General features: G+C 49.0%; 1 protein-coding gene across 1 annotated transcript in view; it reads left to right on the top strand.

The window, feature by feature from the left end:
• The first annotated feature begins 5,087 nt into the window (after nt 1–5,087).
• The window catches only part of PTK7 (protein tyrosine kinase 7 (inactive)), a 96,049-nt gene continuing 79,572 nt past the window's right edge, over nt 5,088–21,564 (top strand). Inside the window, exon 1 of the mRNA XM_073339839.1 lies at nt 5,088–5,297. Within this exon, the coding sequence (XP_073195940.1) occupies nt 5,258–5,297 (40 nt within the window). The 5' untranslated portion in view covers nt 5,088–5,257. The remainder of the gene's footprint in view (nt 5,298–21,564) is intronic.

The raw sequence follows: 21,564 nt of genomic DNA, 5'->3' as shown, positions 1-21,564 counted from the left end.
GCTGGGTGCAAGCGAACAATCTGTGTTTTCATACAGCTAATTGTAAATGTCTACATCTGGGAACAAAGGCTGTTGGTCACACTTGCAGGATGAGGGCCTCTATCCTGGGAAGCAGTGACGGGAAAAAATGTGAGAGTTGTGATGGATAATCAGCTAAACATGAGCTCCCAGTGTGACACTGTAGCCAAAAGGGCTAATGGGATCCTGGGCTGCGTAAACAGGGGATTTGGAGTAGGAGCAGAGAGGATCTATTGCCTTTGTATTTGGCATGGCTGTGATGGCTGCTGTGCAGTCTCTCTGTGACCTTCCCTGCAGAAAGGGAAGGCAGATAGTTAGACATGGTTACTAGTAGAAGTGAAGGGTACAGACATGTTAGCAGCAGCCTGTGGAAGCTGAGACTTGCACTCATATATCTCTGGCTCCCAGCCCGGTGCACCTTCCCCTCGGCTACCTTGTGAGGGAAGGGCTCTCTCTCTCCCCCTCTTTCTGTCTGCTTGCAGCAATCCAGCAAACCAAAAAAAGGATGAGCTCCGGCACTTTTGAGTTCTCCAGTGTCGCACTAAATCTCAGCTGTGGCATCCCAGGAACGTCCCTTTTACAGGGATCTTGCCTATCGCTTTCTCCATTTTTGTGCAAAAAGCATTCTGAGGTTAATATTTTCAAATGCCGTTTTTGGAATGCTGTATCTCAAGAACCCCTTGATTGAGTGGTCCCAGATTTTTCCCATAGACTCTACCCCAGACCGCAAACTGGTATATCCATTTTTAGATAGATCTGACTCTGCCTGTGGATTTTCAAGCCATTTGAAGATTTGTCCTTAAGCAGAAATGCAGATGCAGCCTTCACTTCTGAGTGGCTCTGTGTTGCTCCATAAAACACAATAAGTAAAGGAGAACAGGACAGTGCCGTGTGCTATGAAATGAAGAACAGGGAAATGGGCACAATGACATGAGACTAGCAGGTTATGGCAAGAGGAAAGCTCCCATGCTAACAATCCAGCAAGGAACCCTCCTGCTCTGGGCCCTGGGGGGTGGCCCCACAGCATCTTTCCCAGCTCGATTTTCTAGGCTTTGTTTAAGCTCCCATATTCGTAACCAGACCTGAGGTAGCTTGGGTACTCACTCTGTTTGGGTAGTTAGCTCCGCACCCTCGTAATAAGCCTGTGGCATACTATGCTACTGACAGGTGTGGTATAAAACCCAGCTTAGAGAGGAGATCTAGTTGCTCCATCATGAAGATTGCAACAGCATTTCTCTTCAAAGCCCAATTGTCCAACTTCTCTACGTGCTCAGTCAGATCTGCTTGAAATCTGGCATGCCGGTTGAAGGCCCGTTTGTGGTGAAAAATTGGCAGCATTGGGTCAAAAAGTTCCCGAGATACAAATCCCCCAAATGACTTTTTGTTGTTTACATTTTCAATTGCTTACAGTGGTTTTTGCTCCAACATGGAAAATCTACTTGAAACCTACATCCCTAAGCTGCTCCGACGGAGATCTAGGTCTGGTACGCAGGCGGCGGGTCTAGTACTTTGGTTCTTATCCTCCAGAGCAGTGTCTTGGACGGCTCCCCGCCTTCTCCAACTTCTAGTGCTGGGACTCACAGACGTGATCACGGCAGCTGCCAGTGGTGCCAACTCTCATGATTCTGTCCTGAGTCTCATAATAATTATTGCTTTCCTTAAAGCCCCAGCTCCTGGAGTCAAATGGAGATGTGATGATTTCAACCTTCGTTTTTAAAGAAAAAGTACATTTCTAGCCCTCGTGGCTGTGGAGAAAGCCTCAAAACGTGACCCCCGTGCACCCGAAAGGCTCCAAAAGCAGAAGGCCAATAAAAACACCACCAAAGCTTTTATTTTTACATAATCTCATGCTTTTAAAGCCAACCTCCTGATTTCTGGTGAGCCTGACTCGTGCTTTTTGAACATTTGGGGTTGTCAGTACTGCATCTCTGACTGTCACAGAAAGACGAACAGCAGTTTTAGGAAGAAGATGGGTGCTATAGCCACCAACGAAACAGGCCACCACTGCCCTGCTCCACTGACTGGGGCTGGGGGAGAGGAGTGTGTGGTGCATGGGGCGTACTCTGATACTTCCTCCGAGTTTATAGGAGACAACTAAACTTTGTGTTTACTCTCTTATGTTTGCAGTGATCTCGGACACGCCAGCCAGGCACGAAAGGGTGCCCAAGAGGGCCCAGAGCGGACTGTGGGGAGGAAAGGGTACTATCAGTTGCTGCACTGAGGGGGAAGGTGGGCATGAGGCAGTGAGAGCCAGTGGGGGAGGAGTTGATGGAGGGGCCACAATGAGGTTTTTGCCCCCAGGTGGAATGCCTTTGCACTTTTGTTGGGTGGATGCGTAGGTGCGGGTGGGGGGACAAAGTCAGGAATGGTGTGGAGAAAGTGGGCAATGAGGCAGAGCTGTTCCAGGCTGGGTGCTCAGGTCAAGCACAGTCTTTTGCTCACTGGGAAATCTCTAGGAGGAGGTGAATGGAAATTCACCCCCACAGCTCCCTTGTTATGCAAAAACCAAGCCTTTGGAAGCTATGCCTTGGAGAAGGGACCATTGTCTAGTCCTTACCTGTTCCCACAGTGTAAAGATCAAAGGTCCAAGCTGAATAAAGGAAAGACTAAGTGTGTATATAAAGTCTGCTGCAGTTTCCACGGCATGCATCCGATGAAGTGAGCTGTAGCTCACGAAAGCTCATGCTCAAATAAATTGGTTAGTCTCTAAGGTGCCACAAGTCCTCCTTTTCTTTTTGCGAATACAGACTAACACGGCTGCTACTCTGAAACCTATTCAGGGGTGTACTTGTGCAGTGACCTAGCCCTTGGCTAAGCAATGCCTACTATATGGAGAGGCAGAGACACTGGAGATAACCTTAAATTGTTAAACTTTACAAAGGACACCCCAGAAATTTGGCAAAAACATAAACCATATGAAGTAACATCAACTCTTTCCTTAGGAAAATAATCAACCGTAAATTACCCTCATACAAATGTTACTGTGACACGCTGAGCATCTTTCCCAGCCCTGAAGTAAAGCTCTGTGTGGAAGGAAAGTTTGTCTCTCTCACCAACAGAAGCTGGTCCAATAAAAGATATTCTCTCCCCGACATTGTCTAGCACAATAAAAGAAACCTGTCAACACGGCGTTGTGCCACCCCAAGAAGGAATCAGGTCCTGCTCTCCCTGGCTGCAAAGTCCAGCTTTACACCTGCTGTCCCGCCTTCGTCCTTCTCTGGCCTGCACCTCTGTCCAGCAGTCCCCGCCGTGAGTAACAGCTCCTCACCCGTTCACCGGGCGCCAAAACGGTATTTCCTCTGTCAGTGCCTCAGTGGTGAACCTCCCTGGTGATACGCTTTGTGCTCCTTGCGGCCAGGCTGCATGCACACAGCACTTCACAGCCCAGCTTCCTCTGTCCAAACCCCTTTTTAGCCAGCAGTACCTTCTTTTGCCTCTTTCTGTAACTGCCGTCCAGCTTCCCCTATGGGCAGTTCCTGAGCCTCCCCCCAGCTCCAGCCACCCTCTCGCCTTTCTCTCTCCCCCCGGCAGCATTCTGAGTTGCTGCACTACGGCTGCAGGCCCTGTCACCTACCCCTCTTGGTCACAAGTACAGCAGGGGCTAGTGCTGGGGCCAGGGTAATTAGACTTACTCTGCGCCAAGGTGGTTATGAACGTGCAATCATTGGGAGAACCCCTGTGTGGGGTTTGAAGGACTGACTCCTACGTGAGCCCCTGGGACGTCTGGTAAGTCTTCCACCATAGGCGTCGGTTCTCTGATTGTTTTAATAGGTTTTCCCTGTAATGCTTTCACCGTTCGAATACGTGTGCTTGCTTAGAAAGAGCTAGTTATCACTCACCTATCGGTAACAATGCAGTTCCCAGCCTCGGAGGGGACAGCGGAGTGCAGACCCTGGCCTGCTTAGGCCGTCTGGCTTACTGGGGTATCAGAAGATCTGTGCAGCCTTGACATACCCTGGTCAGGAGGGCACGAGCTGCAGGCCTCTGCACCAGGGAGGTGAAGGCTGGGAGCCAGGAGCCCAGGGTAGGTGCCCTCCAGGGAGCAAGTGGGTGCTGTTGCCCTGCCCGTGGGCATGTGGGGAAGGGGTGGTGGTGGTTGGGGGTGTCGGTGCATCCAGCCAGGGCAGGGTAAGTGGGGGTGTCTGTCACTTAGGGTGGGGCCCGCGGGGAGGTGTCAGTTGCTAAGGGGGGAGCTGGGGGGCAAGTCACTGGGGGCAGGGCCCCATGGGAGGAGGAGGAGTTACTAAGGGGCAGGGCAGGACCCCACTGGGTCAGTCGCTAAGGGGTGGGGCCGGAGGTGAAGCGGGGGGGGGGGGGTCAGTTGCTAGGAGTGGGGCTGGGGAGGGGGTCAATAGCTAAGGGCCAGGGTTGGGGGGCAGGGTCAGTTGCTAGGGGAGGAGCTGGGGCAGGGGCCAGTAGCCAAAGGGCAGGGTTGGGGGGCGGGGTCAGTTGCTAGGGGAGGAGCCGGGGCGGGGGCCAGCAGCCAAAGGGCAGGGTTGGGGGGCGGGGTGAGTTGCTAGGGGAGGAGCCGAGGCTGGGGCCAGCAGCCAAGGGGCAGGGTTGGGGGGCGGGGTCAGTTGCTAGGGGAGGAGCCGGGGCGGGGGCCAGTAGCCAAAGGGCAGGGTTGGGGGGCGGGGTCAGTTGCTAGGGGAGGAGCCGGGGCTGGGGCCAGCAGCCAAGGGGCAGGGTTGGGGGGCGGGGTCAGTTGCTAGGGGAGGAGCCGGGGCTGGGGCCAGCAGCCAAGGGGCAGGGTTGGGGGGCGGGGTCAGTTGCTAGGGGAGGAGCCGGGGCGGGGGCCAGTAGCCAAAGGGCAGGGTTGGGGGGGCGGGGTCAGTTGCTAGGGGAGGAGCCGGGGCTGGGGCCAGCAGCCAAGGGGCAGGGTTGGGGGGCGGGGTCAGTTGCTAGGGGAGGAGCCGGGGAAGGGGGTTGTGTCAGTTGCTAGGGGAGGGACGAGGTCAGTCGCTAAGGGGCGGGGCCGGGGCGGGGCCGAAGGTCCGTTGCTAGGTGACGGCCCCGCGGTGGCAGTGGGGGAGGGGGTCCGCGTTCCAGAGGGGGTCGCGGCGCCTCCCCGGGGTCAGAGGTCGTGGCGCTGCTCAGGGCGGTTTCCGGTGCGGACCCCCCTCCCGCCGGAAGCCCCTCCTGTGTGTGGCGGGGCGGGGCCGGTGGGCGGAGCCGGCGGCCGGGTCGGAGCGCGGCGGCATGGAGTGAGCGCGGCGGCGGCGGGGACCCAGGGGCTGCGATGGAGGCGGCGCGCGGAGTCGGGCTCCTGCTGCTGCTCGGTGAGTGCGGGGCGGCCGGGCCCAGCGCCCCCCGGGGGCCATGGCGCCTGCTCCCCCCCCCCGGCCCGGCGCGCGGGTCACGCGCGCCCCGGAGGAGCTGCGGGGTCCGGGCAGCAGGGGACCGGAGCCCCCCCCCCCGGGCGGGTCTGGACTGATCCCGGGCGGCCCGTTCTCCCCCCCCCCGCCGCCCGGGGCTTCGGAGAGACTCTGAGACCTGCCCGGGACCCGCCTGCGGAGCGCGCCGCCGGGAGCCGGGCCGCCCGAGGGAGGGGTCAGGGATTCCTGGCGGGGAGGGGGGCAGGAAAGACCCTCCCGGTCCGGCCGGCCGGGCCAGAGGGCTCGCCCGGCGGGTCCTGCTGCAGGCTCGGGGGCTGGGGTGGGCCCCCCCCAGGCCTGGGTCGGCTCTTCCCCCGGCTGTGTGCCTCTGTTCCCTTCGGACTGGGAGTGGGGTGGACCTGCCCCCCGGTTTCAGTCCCCGGCCGTCGCTTGTTCCGTTAAAGAACTTTTAATGATCAAGTCGCCTTTGACTTTTCTTTTGGGTAAATGCAGCTGACGGTGCTCTTGAAGTTTCTCATGATGAGGTGTGTTTTCTGGGCTGTGACTCATTCTTGTGGCTCTTTTCAGTTTTTCAGCCTCCTTTTGGAAGTGTGGACACCAGAACTGGACACTGTATTTATTCCAGCCACTTGTTCCCTACCTCATGTACACAGATAACACCTCCCTAGGCTGTTCTTTGTTCCCTGTTAGGTCATGCATGCAGGGATCACCTTAACCCTTTTGGCCACAACACTGCCGGGGGAGCACGAGTTCAGCTGGTTTTCACCAGTCCTTTTCCGTACCAGCTTTCCAAATGATGTACTCCTGCCTGCTCATTTCCCTCTGTCACAGCCCTCCCCATTAATGGGGGATTCCTTCAGGTGAGGAGGAAGCAGTAGGAGGAGCACAGGGCCTGCAAAGCAGTGAGAACCCATGTGCATGGAATGGTCCATAGTAGCACTAGGCTAAAGACTGAAAGGAAGCCTTGTGGCCACTTGTGAAAAAGACTTGCTTTTTATCCACTTCACTGAGTGTTACTACTTGATGCCGGATGGCTGCATGCCCTGTAAACCTTAATGCCCTCTCTAGGGAACACCATCATATGAAGCTGTAACAACTTTAATAATAATCTTTTAGATCTTGCAATTTGGAACTTTGTTCTAAACTAGCAAGGCCTGAAGTGAGAGTAGAGGGAGTTGGGTTTAGCTGGCATGTTTTTAGGATTTGAAATATGTATTATGGTCAGGTAACTCTCCCGGCTTGAATTTTGCCCCCTTGGATCCCTACCCTCTCATGTTCATGAGAGAGATGACAGCATCTTACTTTCCTTTAGTGTCTGTGTAAAGTGTGATCTCTGCAAACCAGCAGCAAGTACTCCCTGGGTCAGAGGTGCTGTGCATAGCTCACTAAGAGTCCGGTTGGCTATGTGAATAGGAGTGCGGTGTTGGACTGGCGTGGGTATAGAGAATGGGGTGGTAAGGTACTGGATATTACCAGGTCCTGTTGCCATTTCCCTGAGGGCAGCAGTAAAGGTGGTGTGATTGTGGTATTTAGGAAGTGTCACCTAGCTCTACGTTTTCTAACAATTTTGGTTTGCTTTTCCTTGTAAGGGGACCTTAACTCAGGGTTTTCCAGCATTTAAGTTTTGGGAAGGAAATTCTAATATTCTGGAAGGGCTTGAGGAGCACAGGGCTGTGTTGACTGGCAGCAAATTTAATTCCACACTGGCTAAGCTTTTTTGCTTGTGACGCTTAGTTATAACTACAACCATAGTTTTGAAAGTGAGGAAATTAGAAGGCTGTTGGCGGGGGGAGGGAATCTAAGAATAAGTCTGGAAATACTTAGTTTTATAAAGCATGTGGGGTTCCTGGCAGAGTATTTCCAGACTCTTCAGTGCTTACGTTATTTGGATGACTCAGACAGCATTTGTTTTTTTAATATCTACAGCGTTCTAATGTGTGAGGTAAGACGTCAAATTATTTATTTTACCATACTGTGACATGTGCATTGGAGAGAAATGTTTCCAATACCAATGATATAACTTATTTGTGCTTTCCAGTGAGGCTTTGGCAGAGTCAATCACAAGAGTCCATTAAGGAAATTAAGTAGTCCCAGGGTGAGAGGCAAGAAGAAACTTCCTCTGTGGACAGGTCATTCCACAGTTACCCAGCTGGAGAGTAGTGTTGTACCTTCCTCTAACTAAAGCATCTGGTAAAGACCACTGTTGGAGACAGGGCAGATGGGCCCTGACAGTGCCTTTTTTTTTTTTTTAAATTAATTGGTAATTAAGATCTGATGAACACTCCATTCTGTAAAAATGGGAGCAACCAGATGTGAGCGGAGAGACCAGAAGCTGGAGCCCTTGGAAATGTCAGGACTCCAGCAACCGCCAGTGCTTTTAAATGCTTAATAGGAAAAGTTTAGTAACCACCTCCTGTTGCTGGTTTTAAATCTTACTTTAAGAGCTGCTATTTACATTCTTCTAGTAAGTAGCTAATACTTAATGCAGCCCCACAATGTATCTGAAATATTTAAATACTATGCTCCTTCTTAAAACAGGAAAGAGTGGCAAGAAGCCGTGCATGCAACAGGATAACTGCTACAAGAGTGTAGTGAAGATTCAGCTGGTATGATTAGTTACATTACAATACAGCAACCTGAGCATTGTGGGTGGAATACCAGAGGCTTCTGAAATAAATGAGCTGTTAAATTGTAAAGCAGCCCTTCTCCCTGCAGGAACTTGTACTGGGTTGAGGCTTGAGTATATTGCCTACTTGTTAGTGCAAATTGCATTCTTTGTGTGGTGGTCCTTTTGTTGTCTGGTAAGGTAGAGCCTGTGTCTTTATTTGATCAGTAAAGCACCCATCACACTTGTGGGCGCTGTACATATAGTAAAAAGGGTGACATTAAACCGTCTGCTGCAGTTACGCACTGAAGCGCTCCCTCTGTAGCTGGCACTTCATGGCTCAAATTTGTATTGATGTATCAAGTTTAGCAGAAGGAATTGAAAAGAGTTACTAAGGATGCATGATAGGCAGGTGCCTAAAACATTGATTAACACAATCCTCCTTGTGCTGTCCCCAAGCCTTGTGCTTTGCAGAGACCTCTGTGTGCTTCAAGAATAAAAGTTACTTCATACATGGGGTCTCAGAAAGCAGCGTCTTCATGTTGCTGGAGAATTTGATTTGTTAGTGAAATGCAAGGCACGCATAATGCAAAAATAGTATCCATGCAATGATAAGATTATGCAGTTAAAATCAGACCGAAAATATGGCAGTTAAGGCAACAGCTGCATTACTTTGATCCCATAAGACATACGGTGTGTTTTCAGGTATGTGTTCCATAGCATAAATAAGAACGTATTTATATATTTAACAAGAAATATAGTAATAGAAATTTCACCTTTGTAGTGGGACCAAGTTAGTGTTACTGGTGGGTCTCTTAACTCTTGCATTTACTGGCTGTTTTGTGACTTACCTGCATGTTTAGCATGATATTACCATGGAGTTTTTTTGCATTTAATTTTGTTTTCATCGATCCTTAAGGCCCGAAGGGGCTATGGTGACCATCTAGTCTGACCTCTTGTGAAATATAGGTCATAGAATTTTATCAAGTGGCTCCCATGGCAAGCCCTGAACTCGTAGTGAAGGCTGGGCTAGAGTTTGCTCTGATTTCAAGCAAGGGTGAGTGTCTGTGGTGCAGACTGTGGCTTTATCTGGCCATACTAGGGGAGTGAACTGGGCTGCAGCTCTGAGGGTGGCTGTCATGGGGGCACATCCCTTGCACAGACAAGGCCTAGCTCTCCGTCCTTGAAATTGGCCCAGTACCAGCCCCTGACTTGAGGCCCTGCTTAGGCTGATGAGGGAGTACTTGTGATGTCAGGAAGAGGAGGAGCTTCACTGGGCTCCGCTAGGTCTTAGCTGAGTGTGTGGAGAGGGTCAGATTCTATTTTTGGTTAGCAGTTACAAACTGTGTAGGGGCGGTACAGGTTGGGGCGGGTCAGGTCCACCTACCCAAGCCTTAACAGCCTGGAAATAACAAGGGGGAAGACTTGTGTGTTCTAGCTTCGTCCAACATGTCCTGTCCAGTAAGGCATTAACCGATCTAAACAGATCAGCACGTCTGACGGTCACGTAGCGTGTGCATTTGGAGAGTTATTCTGCCTTAACGTTGCTGAGGTGACTGTTAAGGTTTTATGTGAGTCTTTACAGCTTCTGCTGAAAAGCCAGGCTCTCAGGTTAAGAGCTGTCAGACTCTCATCCTCTGTGGATTGGTGACAGAGGGGCTCACCACACAGGTACTGACTTAACGCCCAAGGGTTGTGGACGTAACACGCTATGTATTAGTCAGCAGTGGAACAGTGGTGATCATGAACCCTGTCCCTGGTTATGAGAGAGGGCTGTGGGTAATAGTAGCTAGGAATGGGATAATCCAAATGGGCTTAGTCACTCTGGAAGGCATTTGGTGCAGTGGATATGACTGGAATTTGTTGTGTTAGGAAAAACTTTTTAACTCTAAGGATGGTTAGACACTGGAACAGGTTACCATGGACTTGGAGAGCGTGGAATTCCCATCATTGGAGTTGTTTAAGAACAGGTTGGACCAAACACCTGTCAAGGGTTGTCTAGGTTTACTTGGTCCTGTCACAGTGCACAGGGTCTTGTCAAGATGACGTCTTGAGATCTCTTCCAGCCCTGCCTTTGTATGATTCTGTGTTAGAGACCTGGGTTGTGGGCCTGAAGTGATCTTGCACAAGCTCACGGCTAGCTTCCTTTTAAAGTGGTGCTCTGTGGCATTTCTAGTGTGGCCATACCATAGCCTAGTCAGCAGTAAAGGGAGTAAATTGCTTGGGAATTTAAACAGAAGAGGTGAGATTTGAATGCCTGGTTTGATGATGATTGTCCTGCAGCTTGTCATCAGATTCTGCGGGTTTGCTTTGCCTCTGTGTCTAAAAAGTTTCAGAATGCTCTGTAGGTGCTCTTGATGTATGAGTGATATTGTAGGTCTCATTGAACCATCCTGAAAACTTCAAATAATGCTCAGTGTTTATTTCGTGTGATTTGGCTTGTGCCATTAAAAACCTTTTCAATGAAAATCTCATTGAAAGTTGCTGTTAAATTGAACTTTAGGTAACACAACCTTAAGTGTGGAGTTGGGACCAGCGCCTCCATAATCCCATGGACTGGGGTATAAATTTAGGCCTGTGTACGATCTTCAGTCAATCACAGATCCCCACTGTGATGTCAGTGGGAAGTTTGCCCAAACCTCAAGGATAGAATCTGGTCCTTAACTAAAAATGCAGTCAATATGTACCATTATTTATTCAGCACCTGATTGTCTAACTTGGCAGCATCACTGTTCACCTGTCCTTTGCTTGTCCTTTGTCTCCTCTTTTGTTCACTCTGCATCTTCGTATTTTCTTCCTCACGGCCCCTCCCAATTTCTGTCCCTGTTCGTTTTCCTCCCGCTCCCTTCCTGTTTTCATCGGCTCGGGTGCTCAGGGCTTGTGAGATGAATGGGGTGGAGGGAGTTCCTGCCTTAGAGAAGAAGGATGGGGTGCTGGCCAGGGAGTGGGAAGACCTGAGTTTGGTTTCCTGCTCCACAGCAGGCTGCCTGTGTGATCTTGGGAAATCTCTGTGCCTTGGTCCCTGTTCGAGAGATGGGAACGGGACACAGCCCTCCGAGGTTGTGGAGGGTAAATGCATTAAAGGTTGAGATGCTCAGATGCTGTGGTGATGGGGGATGGAGAGATCGTTGCCCTTCTGTGAGCCAGTATTTCAGCCTCTCTATAGATCTGGGAAATCAACGCTGATGTGGGGCACTTGGATCTCGCGTTTTGAAGGCTTTACTTACAACCAGGAGGCACAGAAGCTGACCCTTTGAAATGAAAGCTCAGATTCTGTAGCTCCTGGACACGCCATATGGCTCTCAGATCCGTGAATCCCTCCTTATTTAAATTTTGCTTCTCTGGTGAAGCCATTCAGGGAAAACCCACCACAGATAAACATTTTGGGTAAAAAACAAAAACATAACCCCACTGAAACTTAAATTCTACCCTGTGTTGTTTCAACAGCCAAAAAAATATGTCTACACGGCAAACACAGCTGCTTTGTGACAGCGAGTGTCAGAGCCCAGGTCAGCTGTCTCGGGCTTGCTCTATGGGGCTAAAAATCACAGTGCAGTTGTTCCCACTTGGTCTGGAGCCCAGGCTCTGAGGCCCCCCAACCCCTTAACTGGATTTCAAAGCCCAGGCTCCAGCCCCAGCCCCAAACATCTACACTGTGATTTTTAGCCCCTTAGTGTGAGCCCAAGTCAGTTGATCTGGGCTCTAAGACTTCTGCAGTGTAGACATGCCGTAGACGAGGGTACCTTTTCTATGGGGCTCCCAGTCTGAGCTCAGCCCTGGCAAACCGTAAGGAAGATGTGTGGGGAGTAAGGACAAGGGTCCCAGGATGATAATCATGCAGTCATTCGGGTCAAGGCATGGGGGCGGGGTTTAAAATATAAAAATAAGTCCCAAGTTACAAGTAGTAAAATGATTTTTGTAGCCATCACCACGGATGAGCACTTCAGCAGGGACTTAGCAAGTGAGCTTGGGCCTTTGCCTGTGTGCACCAGTTCTCCTGGCCTCCTGTTGATTTGGATTTGTGTGTCTGCTCTCTGACTTGTCGCTCTCACAGTGAAAGCTCCATGGGATGAGCGTGGGGAGGGCACAGACAGACTGCTTTCCTTACTGGAATGTGCAATGCCTAAGCTAGCTGTTAGCATTGGCCAGTGAGCAGCAATTCCACCCCCAACTCCATCAACAGCTGTCTGCCATCCTGCAACACCCTGCCAACCTGATGGAGCTGGGGGAGGCTGCCCGGAGAAATGCAGCGAAACCGAGAAGCTCAGTAGCACGTTATAAAAGCCTCTGCAATTCACAATGCTGTGAGAAGCCTCCAGTGTTAGGAATTGAAAGCAGGTTTTGTGTCTTTCCCTGGAGGATGCTTGCAGTGCCCACTCCGTGTTTCCCTCTCCCCTTTGGCTGGGCATCTCTTCTCTTGGTGCTGCTCTCTTCTTGAAGCCAATGGAGCCTCCCTTTCCTGTTCCGTTCCCGCCCCACCCCTCCCCCCACCTCTTGAGGGGCCCTCTTGCCATGTCGAGAGCTAAACAGTACCAATCACCTGACTGGTAAGTGCCTCTCTGGGCAGGTCCTGGATAAAGGAGCCACCTAATGACTAGGAGCATGGAGCGCTTCTTACGCCCAGCTGCCTCTTCCTTCCCTACAGGTGCATGATCCCAGGCACCCTTCTTTCCCTCTGCCAGGACGCAATGGGAGTCTGCCCCACCTGCCAGTAGTTCCTGCGGTGGGTGAGCCTGTCGGGCCTACTTCACAAGGCGCCTGTGCATGCACTTTGTGCCGAAGTGTTTTGTTACCCTCTCAAACAGCTCTGAATTTTTGTTGCAAGATAATCAACTCCTTTCAATACTGCCTTTGGGAAATAGGCACTCTGTGGCGCTTTCTTTTCATCTGTTCCTTGAAGAGGAAATACGTTAAGATACGGGAGTCCTGGCCTGTTTATGCTACAGAGCTCAGTGTTTGTGTAAAGCTAAACGTCTCAGAGGCAAGTAACATTGCATGTCTGATGGAATGGTATTCAGCGCTCCAGCTTTACTCTTCACGTGTAAGGAGCTGGGATTGGGCGCTGCTATTGGACTGGAAATAACATCCAGTTTGGAAGCTGTGTGCACAAAATGCAGCTTTTGTTTAACTAATTAGCACCGGAATTGCTGACTGGCTCACAGCATCCTGGGAATCTGGTTTTAGAGCTCAGAACTTGACAAAGCTCTGACTAGTAGCTCTTCATTCTCCTATGTGTATTCTTAAGAACATAAGAACGGCCGTGCTGGGTCAGAACAATGGTCCAGCTAGCTCAGTATCCTGTCTTCCGACAGTGGCCAGTGTCAGATGCTTCACAGGGAATGAACAGAACAGAATTATTGTGTGATCCATCCCCTGTCATCCAGACCCCTATTCTGGCAGTCAGGGGCTTAGGAACACCCAGAGCATGAGGGTGCATCCCTGACAATCTTGACTAATAAGGTCCATCAGTGGCTATCCTCCATGAACTTATCTAATTGTTTTTTGAACACAGTTATACTTTTGTCGCTCCAACATGAGTTGGAGCTTTCCTGGCAAGGAGTTCCACAGAATGACTGTACTTTGTGTGAAGGAGTACTTCCTTTTGTTTGTTTGTTAAACCCGCTGCCTATGAATTTAATTGGGTGGCCCCTGGTTCATGTGTTACATGAAGGAGTAAATATCACTTTCCTATTCACTTTCTCCACATTATTCATGATTTTATAGACCTCTCTCATATGCCCCCTTAGTCGTCTCTCTTCCAAGCTGTGTAGTCCCAGTTTTTTTAATCTCTCTTCATATAGAAGCTGCTCAATACCCCTCATCATTTTTGTTGCCTTTGTACCAGTTCTGATATCTTTTTTTGAGACTGGGTGACGAGAACTGCACGCAGTATTCAAGGTGTGGGTGTACCATGGATTTTTATAGTGGCATTATGATATTTTCTGTCTTATCTGTCCCTTTCCCAATGGTTCCTAACATAGTTAGCTTTTTTGACTGCTGCTACATATTGAGTAGGTGTTTTCAGAAAACTATCCATGATGATTCTAAGATCTTTGAGTGGTAACAGCTATTTTAGACCCCATTGTTTTGTATGTGTAGTTGGGATTATGTTTTCCAGTGTGCATTATTTTGCATTTATCAACACTGAATTTCATTTGCCATTTTGTTGCCCCATCATTTAGTGTTGTGAGATCCCCCTGTAACTCTTCACAGCCTGCTTTGGATTTAACTATCTTGAGTAATTTTGTGTCGTCTGCAAATTTTGCCATCTCACTGTTTACCCCTTTTTCCAGATCATTTATGAATATGTTGAACAGCACTGGTCCCCATACAGATCCCTGGTGGACCCTGCTATTTACCTTTCTCCAGTCTGAAAACTAATAATTTTTTTCCTTCCCTTTTTCCTTCCTTTTAACCAGTTACTGATCCATGAGAGGACCTTCCCTCTCATCCCATGACAGCTTACTTTGCTGAAGAGCCTTTGGTGAGAGACTTTGTCAAAGGCTCTTTGGAAGTCCAAGTACACTATATCGATGTGATATCCTTGTCCACGTGTTTGCTGATCGTCTGCAAACAATTCTAGTAGATTAGTGAGGCATGATTTCTCTTTACAAAAGCCGTGTTGTCTCTTCCCCGACAAACTTGCAAAATGTCTTGTAAACAGGCCTCAGTATTTCATCAACTTGCTCATAAATCTTGTTCTGTTGTAAGCCCAGACCCGCTGCATTTCCAGGTTGGGCTTTTTTTCCCTCATTTTGGGCCAGAGGAGACAATTATTGTTGTTTCTGTGTTACTCTGCTAAAGTTCTGTTTTAAATGTATTCTTTGTATATGTCTGTGCTGCCTGCTCGCTAATTGCAGTATTTGTGAGATTGTCCCATGTGCACACTTGAAGCCATTGTAAATGTAGATCTAAACTTTAACTTTGACTGACCGCTTTAACAGAAAGGTTTCAGAGTAGCAGCCGTGTTAGTCTGTGTCCGCAAAAAGAAAAGGAGTACTTGTCTCTAAGGTGCCACAAGTACTCCTTTTCTTTTTAATAGAAAGGTTGACCTTAAATGTAGAATTTATTTGGTGATCAGTCTCATAGGTCCCAGAGGGAGGGTTTCTCCATTGTTCCTTTCCTGACTGAAGAGCTGTCATCCGACAGCAGTTGAGCGTGCTCAGTAAAATGGGACTGTCGTTTTGGAGGAAGTGTTGTATTGGTCCAATTTACACAGATCATTTCACCTTGCCCTCTTTTAGTTACTGAAGCAACTTGTATCTGACCTGCCAGTCTATCCTCTTTGGTTAGATCTTGTAGTGAAGTTACAGTCTTTCCCACGATGGCAGACTCTGGCATTCCAGATATGCGCTGACCAATATTGAAATACGCAGCTGAAATTACAAAGCAAAGGAATTATGGGCCAAGTCAATTTCTTCTGTAAATTTTCCAGTTTGCATCAGTGTGCAAGTCCTGCTCTTACCTATGTGGTGAATTGTCTGTTTGGTGGTGATGGCACCCTCTAGGTGATTCATCCCACCTATCAGGATCATGGTTTGTCCTCCATTTCACAGGACTTTTCTTGTTCATAGAGTCCTAGGTCATTGAGATCCTATAGTCTGACCTTCTGTATAAAACAGGCCAGAGAACGGCCCTGAATTAATTCCTTGAGCAGATCTTTTAGAAAAACATCCAATATTGATTTTAAAGACATCAGGATGGAGACTCCACCACGACCCTTTTAAATTGTTCCAATGGTTAATTACTCCCACTGTTAAAGTTTCCTTATTTATAGTCTTTATCTAGTTTCAACTTCCAGCCATTGGATTTTACCTTTCTCTGCTAGATTGAGGACCCATCATCAAAGGTGTTCTCTGTGAATGGTACAGACTTTGTACCAACCATTTAAATGTTTTAAGCTGAGCAAAAATCCCTCTGGGCTCTGAATAGCTATTTTGTTCACAACTCAGTTGACGTGAAATTAAAAAATAAATCCACCCCATACTCCTGTGGGCTGCTCTGAACTGATGAGACCCCACTTCTGGCTTTGCAGCAGCACTGAACTGACCACCATCCAAGAGCTGAGTTGTGGATTATACAAACAAGGAATTAAACCAAGCAGCATTAAATCCCTCGTCAAAGGTGAATACCTAGTTTTGCTATGATGAGGAAGAATCAAAACCTGATGATTCATAGAAACCTATCTGAAGAATGGATGTTGGAAGAAATTCACATGCCTACACCTCCTGTAAATAATGGGCTCTTTTTTTTTTAAGGGTTAAACGCAACCCCCCCTGAGTTGAAGAAACATGCTGGGACATGCACTGAAGATACAGTGGGGGGGAAGCGTGTCTGAAGTTGGGAATTATTAATTTTTTCAGGGATTTTAAATCAAATGAACAACTTCCATAATGTTGCATCTCACTCAACCTCTTTTAGCTTTAAATTGTTAGTATTTTCAGGCAATTTTTTTTAAAAACACAAACTAAAAAATATGTAAACCTGCTCATCAAATTGGCTTAATTGTAAACAACTAAGAACCGATTCAGGACACTGCATGTTGCAGCTTTCTAGGAATACACACCCCAATGTGGAGTCATGTCTTCCTCCTAGATCTTGTGCAGCTTGGGTGTGAAGCATTCTGGCACGCTTTGCGTGTGTCTGTTAGCTCAGCCCGGCCTGATCCTTGCAGGATAAAGCAGAGTATATGTAACATCCAGATCTCTGGGGTATTTCTTCAGGCGAATAAAACTCTTCCTTCACTTATCAAAGCAGGCAGGGAGAAGGGTTCTGGCTCTATATAGTATCTGGATCTCTGTACGCTGACTCTACGTAGTACCATGTTCTGCATCCTTGGACCTCGCAGGTCACCAGTGTTTCAGAGCAGAGTGCCCAGTGGGCTTTTTGTGGAGAAGTCTGAATAAAGGCCATAAAACACCCCCCCCCCTTTGCAGGATCTGAATCGGAAACAATTAATTCCTTATCCCCAGCTTGCAGCTCAGTTCTAGGGGCTAGATCCATTTGGTGGCCGTTCTGGTCAACTTGGAGGGTAACTGTGTTTTGTCCTAGCCTGTGTGATGATCTCACCCCCAGAGATGGAGGCTTTGGTGGCCACTAATCTGACCTCCAGGTTTCTGTACGAAAGCCTATTGGCTACTCCCTCCTTTGTTCGGTATTAGGCACCGTCTACACACACAAGTTTCACCGGCATGACGTGCGTTGCTAGAGTTAAACTGACGTGTCTGACTGTATGCCTTGTGCCTCATTTGTGTGATCTGCTTTGCATTTGAGCCCCTGCTTGTAGAACATGGCTGCATGGGTAGGCATCCCAGAGTTCCTGGCACTGCTCTCAGGCTTGCTGAATTTCTCATGCCAGGAGTCCAGAGGAACTGTGGGAAGAAGGGCTGAGACTCCCCCCGCCCCTTGTGCTGTACCACAGAGCTCAGCTAGCTGCTAGTGCCAGTTCCAAACGAATCTCCATCCGTGTGGAGGAGGCCCAGGGGAGCCCTGCCCTGCAGCAGGAATCTTGAGAGTCACTCAAGGACCCAGAGGTGGAATGGGCACAGTCTGCTGAAATGTATGGTGTCGTTCTCTGTGCCCAGTGGTTATGGCATTAGCTTGGCACTCAGAAGACCAGGTTCAAGTTCCAGCTGCACACGGTGTGTGTGGGCAAGTCCCTTAGTGTATGTCTACACTGCATGTAAGCCCAGGCTCAAGCCTCGCCCCCTTCCATTACCCTAAAATCACACTGATTTGAGCCCTGTTGAACAGGTTTGAGCCCTGTTGCTTTGCAGTGTAGACACAATCTCCCCTGACTTGGGTGCTGGGAGTCCTCCAAAAAGTATCCCACAATCCTATGGGCCAACTCCTTTGTCCTTTCTAGCCCAAGAACTTCGCATCTACTCAGCTGAAAATGGCAGCAGCCCTTTCATTGGCTTCTGACCACCAAGCTGCAAATGCACCACCGGAGCCTTCTGTGTTTGCGATGGTGACTGAACAGAACAAGCCTTTTACAAATCGTGCTGCCCCATGGTCAGGGGAGCACAGCCAGAGTTTGGAACATTTCTGGCAGAAGGCCAGCAAAACTGCAGACTTCAGTAAGAGTAACAGGAGTGGCCACACAACCAGCAAATAGCTCAGCAGCTGGCACCTGCAAACTTACTGGACCTGTGACCAGCCCAGACAGTGGGATCAGCAGCTGAATAGCAAGTACTGGAAAACCAGGGACCACGCTGTGGGCAACTTGCCGACATTGTGCCCATTTGATGAGGTGTTTGGCTGCTAACCAAGTGGGGACAACAAAGTCACTCTGTTACTGACGGCAGTCCCAGAGCAGGCTCTGGACCACGGGTCCATGCTTGGAGGAGCTGTTTGGTGCCCCTCCCAGGAACAGGCAGTAGTGGAGCAGGCAGCAGCCACAGAAGGGACAGAAGCCGCCCCTGAGCCTGGTAAGGTTCTGGCTTATTAATATAGGAATGGGAGGGATTTCCGCTCTAGGAACAAATGCAAAAATTATGAGAAGCCCTGGCTAGCGGTGTGTATCTGCTAATGGGGAATTGTATGCCAATGCCTTGGTGTCCTCCCTCTACCTCCCTCACCACCATGTAGAATTCAAAATGGCAACTGAGACATGCAAACAGTAAGGAACACCTTTACAGGGAACTTTTACTGGAAAGGTGCAGATTTTTGCTAGGGCCATTCCTGTTTCTTAAAGACAACCACACATTGCTTATAGGTATGCTGCTCTGTAACCAGTCAGTGGTCTACTGAGCGACCTGGAAACAGTGAACTGTGAGGGGTGGTAATGTGTTCCATTTACAAATCTAGTCCATTTCGGTTCAAGATAGTCCATGCAGTCCACAGGTGACAAAATCACTTGTCCCAAATATGACTGGGGTTTGTAATTTTGCCCAGAATTGTACCATGGGCAGGAAGGAGTTTTGTGTGTTTGCATGCAGCCATAGCAGGGTAAGCCACATGGAAGGTAGTGCTGAGCAGCATCCTGTTGATTCCCTCATGAATTCTGGCCCACTCCTGGGTGCTGATAGCTGCACACTTTTCCTGAAGCAGGTCAGTTATTTTCAACCTTTTTTCATGTGTGGACCCTTTAAAAATTTGGCAGTGCGGACCCCTTTGGAAATTTTAGATAAAGTCTGGGGACCCCCGGGGGTCCACGGATAATAGGTGGAAAACCACTGTTCTATGGTAACAACAATCTTTTGTGAACCCCCAGGGTCTGCGAACCACAGGTTGAAAACCACTGCTCTAGTTAGGTAGTCACATCTCAGGGCACATTCCTTGGTAGCTGACCAGCCCACTCCACTCATTGATGTGCTGCTTAGCCACGTTTGAATACTTCGCAGGTTTCCCATCAGCAGCTTGGCATAACCTCTCTCTTTGCCAGTCAGGCACCACAAGAACTGTTATGTCCTCCAAAATGTGGAAGGCCTGAAATTATAGAAAAAGCTTTTATAGCACAGCCACTGATGGCAGCCCTCCTTTCCCCAAACCCAAGTAGCTTTGCAGTTTTCTCAAATGAAAAATGCAGCTTTGCATGGAATTAACCAGGCTGTGTCCAGGGAGCACCTGTGGTCTGAAGCATCCTCCTCACAATGTACTGAAATTCATTTTGGAGCAGTATCATTTTATGTCCTTGAAATTCCACAAGGATTTTTTCTGTGTTCTTGCAATGAGCTGTTGGACACTATAACTCTCTGGGTCTTGTCCTGTTCCAGGCTCCTTGCTCTCTACTGGCTACAGCACTTACACAGCAGAAGCCTGGACCAACACACCTGCATGGACTGTTCCAGGAGGAATTGTTTCGGTGATGAACTTACAGTTGAAGTTCTGGAGGTCCAGAACCAAAAGAGACAGAGGGACATGCAGCTAGAGAAGAGGCATTCTGCAAGGCAAGAGGAAAGTCTCAGGCTGGCTGCATAGCTTGAGGACAGGGTTTCAGCGCAGGAGCAGTTACTTGCTTCGCAGTCCCCGAAACAGGAACGGCAGCTAAGGAAGGAGGACAGAGCTGAGCGGAAAGAGCTGTTTGAGTGGTTTATATCACTAATGACTGCAAGAATGGAGGCTCGTGCTGCATCACCCAGACCACAACCCGAGTTCCTTGCGCGCTACCCTGAGCTGCAGTCCGGAAGCAGCTTGGAAGACTCCATGGTTAGGTGGCCCATGTAGTTAGGCCCCATGAGTGGCTGGCCAGGGCAACCTTGCTCCATGTAGCCCTCCATACTGACCCCTTTCCACAGTGCCATCTGTGCAGGGAATGAAGGGAGAGGAGACTGGGGGGGCCAGGGCCATGCCTCGGTAGGGGTTTTCTGTCTTGTACATGGTTTCACTGTTTGCACTTGTTCATGCACTTTGTTTTTCTGTAAAGGTCTGATGTTACTGGCGTTTAGGTCTGGTAATGGCAGCTGGCCTGCCTGGCAGTGGGTGAATGTTGTAATATGTTTACAAATAAAGACTTTTTTATTTTATCTGGAAAGTTTATTTCTATCACTGCTTCACATCACATGATGTGTGTTCAAAATAATAAAGGTAAACAACTGATTGTGGACAATTAGGAATTAGTATGCAAAGACTATCCCTCAGTACAGTTATCTATAGCAAGTCACATTTCAGTCCCTTCCTTACGTCAGTCCACAGTGTGAATAACCCCTCTCCCCATTTCAAAAGTATCATGTCCTTCATAAGTACGTTGCCTGAGACTAACATTCCCCACCCCTCTCAGAAGCACATTCACAAAGATACTATATCCCCTCTTCTATTGGGCCATGCATGTCTATTATGGGAGCACACAGCAACCCTGACTCTGTTGCCAGCTCCGGCAGTGGGAGGTGCCCTTTCTGGCTGAGTTTACCGGTTCTGCGACCCCCTTGCAGTCACAGGTCCATTCAGGGGGAAATGACTAACCTCTGGCTTTACAAAGACTGTAAGGGCACAGCAAACGAACAGCATTGATGACACTGGCATCCAAACGGGTCTGTACACACCCCAAGTAGGATTTCAATCTGCCAAAAGCACATTCAGCTACCATTCTGGAGTCGCTGAGAGTGTAATTAAACTGTCTTTTGCCAAGGCATCTGAAATCAGGGTATGGTACGTGGGGTCCCCCAGAATACTGGTGGAGACAGTAACTCCATTTATGACCATGTCATTTGGTGGGAATCGTGTCCCAGCCTGTCTATGAATGTAGATTGCTGATCGGTGGAAAACCCTGGCATCGTGAACTTTCCCAGTGCAACCCATGTTGTCATTCATAAATCTCCCTCTGTGGTGCGCGAGGGCCTGCATAAATGTAGCAGTGTCTTCATGATCTATGTATTCATTGAGGAGGGCAAACTATGAGCACATGACTCCATCAGTGGCCTCAACATAGTTTGGAAACCCCATTCCTTCAAAGCCAGTAGTTTCTTCAGGAATATAAATCTATGGTACGCCCGCATCTTGAATACTGCATGCAGATGTGGTCCCCCCATCTCAAAAAAGGTTCAGAAAAAGGCAACAAAAATGATTAGGGGTATGGAACGGCTGCCATAGGAGGAGAGATTAATAAGACTGGGGCTTTTCAGCTTGGAAGAGAGACGGCTAAGGGGAGATATGGTTGAGGTCTAT

The sequence above is a fragment of the Lepidochelys kempii genome, chromosome 3 (genome assembly GCF_965140265.1).
Source record: "Lepidochelys kempii isolate rLepKem1 chromosome 3, rLepKem1.hap2, whole genome shotgun sequence".
Classification (NCBI taxonomy): domain Eukaryota; kingdom Metazoa; phylum Chordata; order Testudines; family Cheloniidae; genus Lepidochelys; species Lepidochelys kempii.
The sequence above is the reverse complement of the archived record's forward strand: the minus strand, read 5'-3'. Positions and strand labels throughout refer to the sequence as shown.